At 41.4% G+C, this 2,500-nt stretch overlaps 2 protein-coding genes across 2 annotated transcripts in view; both read left to right on the top strand.

The window, feature by feature from the left end:
- LOC306667351 (forkhead box protein P2-like) overlaps positions 1–2,500 on the top strand; it is a gene marked incomplete at its 3' end in the record, with an annotated part of 513,568 nt that overhangs the window by 431,789 nt on the left and 79,279 nt on the right. The window lies entirely within an intron of this gene.
- The window catches only part of LOC306668849 (forkhead box protein P2-like), a gene marked incomplete at its 5' end in the record, with an annotated part of 39,438 nt that overhangs the window by 2,865 nt on the left and 34,073 nt on the right, over positions 1–2,500 (top strand). Inside the window, 2 exons of the mRNA XM_079152627.1 lie at positions 1,062–1,229; positions 2,319–2,395. Of these exons, the coding sequence (XP_079008753.1) occupies positions 1,062–1,229; positions 2,319–2,395 (245 nt within the window). The remainder of the gene's footprint in view (positions 1–1,061; positions 1,230–2,318; positions 2,396–2,500) is intronic.

Raw genomic sequence — 2,500 nt, 5'->3', positions numbered from 1 at the left:
TGTATAAAATGAAAAGGCCTGTAGATTACCTCTTATGAACACCATTTGAATATATGGGAGAAATCTTCTGTGCTGCCCTGCGTAAAAATTTTGCTAATTGGATGCTATTTATGACAAAAGATGTGTGGTAAATATGACAGAGGTGATATGAGTTTTTTGATAATGAAGAACAGGGCCTTTCTGAGGGGAGTAATGAAGGGCACACTGTTAAACAGCTTGCATACATTCTCACCTTTTTCCTTTTTTCTACCCTGACACCCACTTTCCAGGGTACATCAGCATTAAGTGACACTGTAATCATAAATTGAAAATGATACTTCCAGAGGAATTGGCAAACTTGACATTTCATTATATTTGTTAACACATGCCACAAATGATTGTTAGTGAGGAAATTCCATTTCCCTCTCTCCATCTCCAATCAGATTTAATTTGAAAATTTTCAGCCTCCTCCGGCTAATTTGCAATTAAGACAATTTTGTTTGAATATGTAGTAATGTCATTACCATTCCACCAAATTAGCAAGGAGACTAAAGGTCAGTGTAAAATTTTCCAGCTGGCTGGAGCCTCTCAGCTGAGATTGGGACTATGGAAAAAAAAAAAAAAAATTCTGGCAGCAACAGAATAGCAACTTACTTTAAGTCCTATTGGTTAAAAACATTGCATCCTTCATTACTGCTGTTGTTGTTGCTCCACTAGGGGCTAGACCTGTTTAACAACAGGGGCAGTCAATAATCAGCAACTGGCTCTTATTTAAGGAAATACACTTTCACTGAAGTCTGGTAGGACAAGAAGGAGTTAGTCCTAAGTAACATTGCAGTAGATTATTAGATAACCTCTAACAGCATCCTCTAATTAGAGTTCTTATGATACAATTTCATCCTGTAATTAGTTGAGATTGGCTGCTTCCTTTTGCAGCTTATTAGTGGCAACACAGCTGTAGAAGTGAATCCACTCTCATTTGTCAAACCTTTTTAAGTCTTTTTCTCTTGTCTCTACCTTTTTCCTGCCCTTCTCTTGGGCCTTTGCAGCTAAATCTGGTGTCTAGTGTCACCATGTCGAAGAACATGTTGGAGACATCCCCACAGAGCTTACCTCAAACCCCTACCACACCAACGGCCCCAGTCACCCCGATTACCCAGGGACCTCAGTAATCACCCCAGCCAGTGTGCCCAATGTGGGAGCCATACGAAGGAGACATTCAGACAAATACAACATTCCCATGTCATCAGGTAGGATATGAATGCTCAGTAGAGCACTTTTACTTTGGGAGAGGAAAAACTGTAGCCAAAGCAACTGTACATGAGCCATTCCAGAGCACATGGAAACGCAAGTCATGATTTATGGAGTGATAATTGTTTTATTCTTGGTATATGCGAATAGGGGCGATTCCCTAAGCACATCATGATGAACTGTTCTGAATGGTTGTTCAGGAAAGAAAGCTCTCCCCATTAGAGACATTGAGAGATGTGTTGTCGGGGATAGCCCCATATTATCACCTCAATTCAATGAGATCCTTTGATCTCTGAGGGCCATCCAGCATCTGTGAGTAATGCAGTATGAGAAGAGCCATTTAAAAGGACATGTATGAAGCACTGTTGCTTTATGCAAGACGGTTGGGGCTTTACAGGACTCAGTCTTTATCGGGGTGCTGTCTACCTGAAATCCTGCCACCGCTCCTAAGACCTGTGAGCTACTTTGCTTAAAGAAGCATCCTGAGAGGCAAAGTTCGCCTGGAACAAAAATTCACCTTCCTTCCCTCTCTTCCCCTTCTCCCTACTCCCCACCCCAGCTCCCACCCCCACCCTGGGGCATCTGGATAATCACAGTCACACATTGTAACCATTATGAGCCCAGAGCCCTCTTTTTACAAAAAGTGAAGTTATTTCTAACACGGGTGTGCTTGTGAGGGGGTTTGCGATTCCTTTGTTAGATGGCCACAGATGCTGAGGGATGATCCTGTTATACATTAAGAAGTATTAGAGGAGAAAAGCAAAGATTATGGCAGGGGGGCAAAAGTCCATGTAAGAACATGCCTAAACCACCCGCTTAAAAGAGACCTGGCTGTTGGAAAAAATCCTCAGGCCAGCTGGTCACACGTTCCTGAAGGACCCGCGAACAACTAGGGGACGCTTCATTTGCACTTCGCGTCAGAAATGGCCTTTTCCATATAATTCAATTCCACTGTCATGCTTTGTGCCTTCACTAGTCAGTGGCTTCCTCCCTGAATCGCTTTACCAATACTAGGGGAAAATATGAAAAATCAATTATATATGATGTGAGTTATTAGCAGAATTAACGCCTAGTTTTTATTTTCATAGAGATTGCCCCCAACTACGAATTTTATAAAAATGCAGATGTCAGACCTCCATTTACTTATGCAACTCTCATAAGGCAGGTAAGTAAGGGAAAATTAACTTTGCCTGATTAAATTAAAATTCATTAATGCTTAAAGTAAGGCTTGGATGAGAAAGTGTCATCTAGTCTAGTTAGTAAACCATTA

The sequence above is a fragment of the Sciurus vulgaris genome (genome assembly GCF_902686455.1).
Source record: "Sciurus vulgaris genome assembly, chromosome: 8".
Classification (NCBI taxonomy): Eukaryota; Metazoa; Chordata; class Mammalia; order Rodentia; family Sciuridae; genus Sciurus; species Sciurus vulgaris.
Note: the sequence above shows the minus strand (reverse complement) of the source record. Positions and strands in the feature narration are given on the sequence as shown.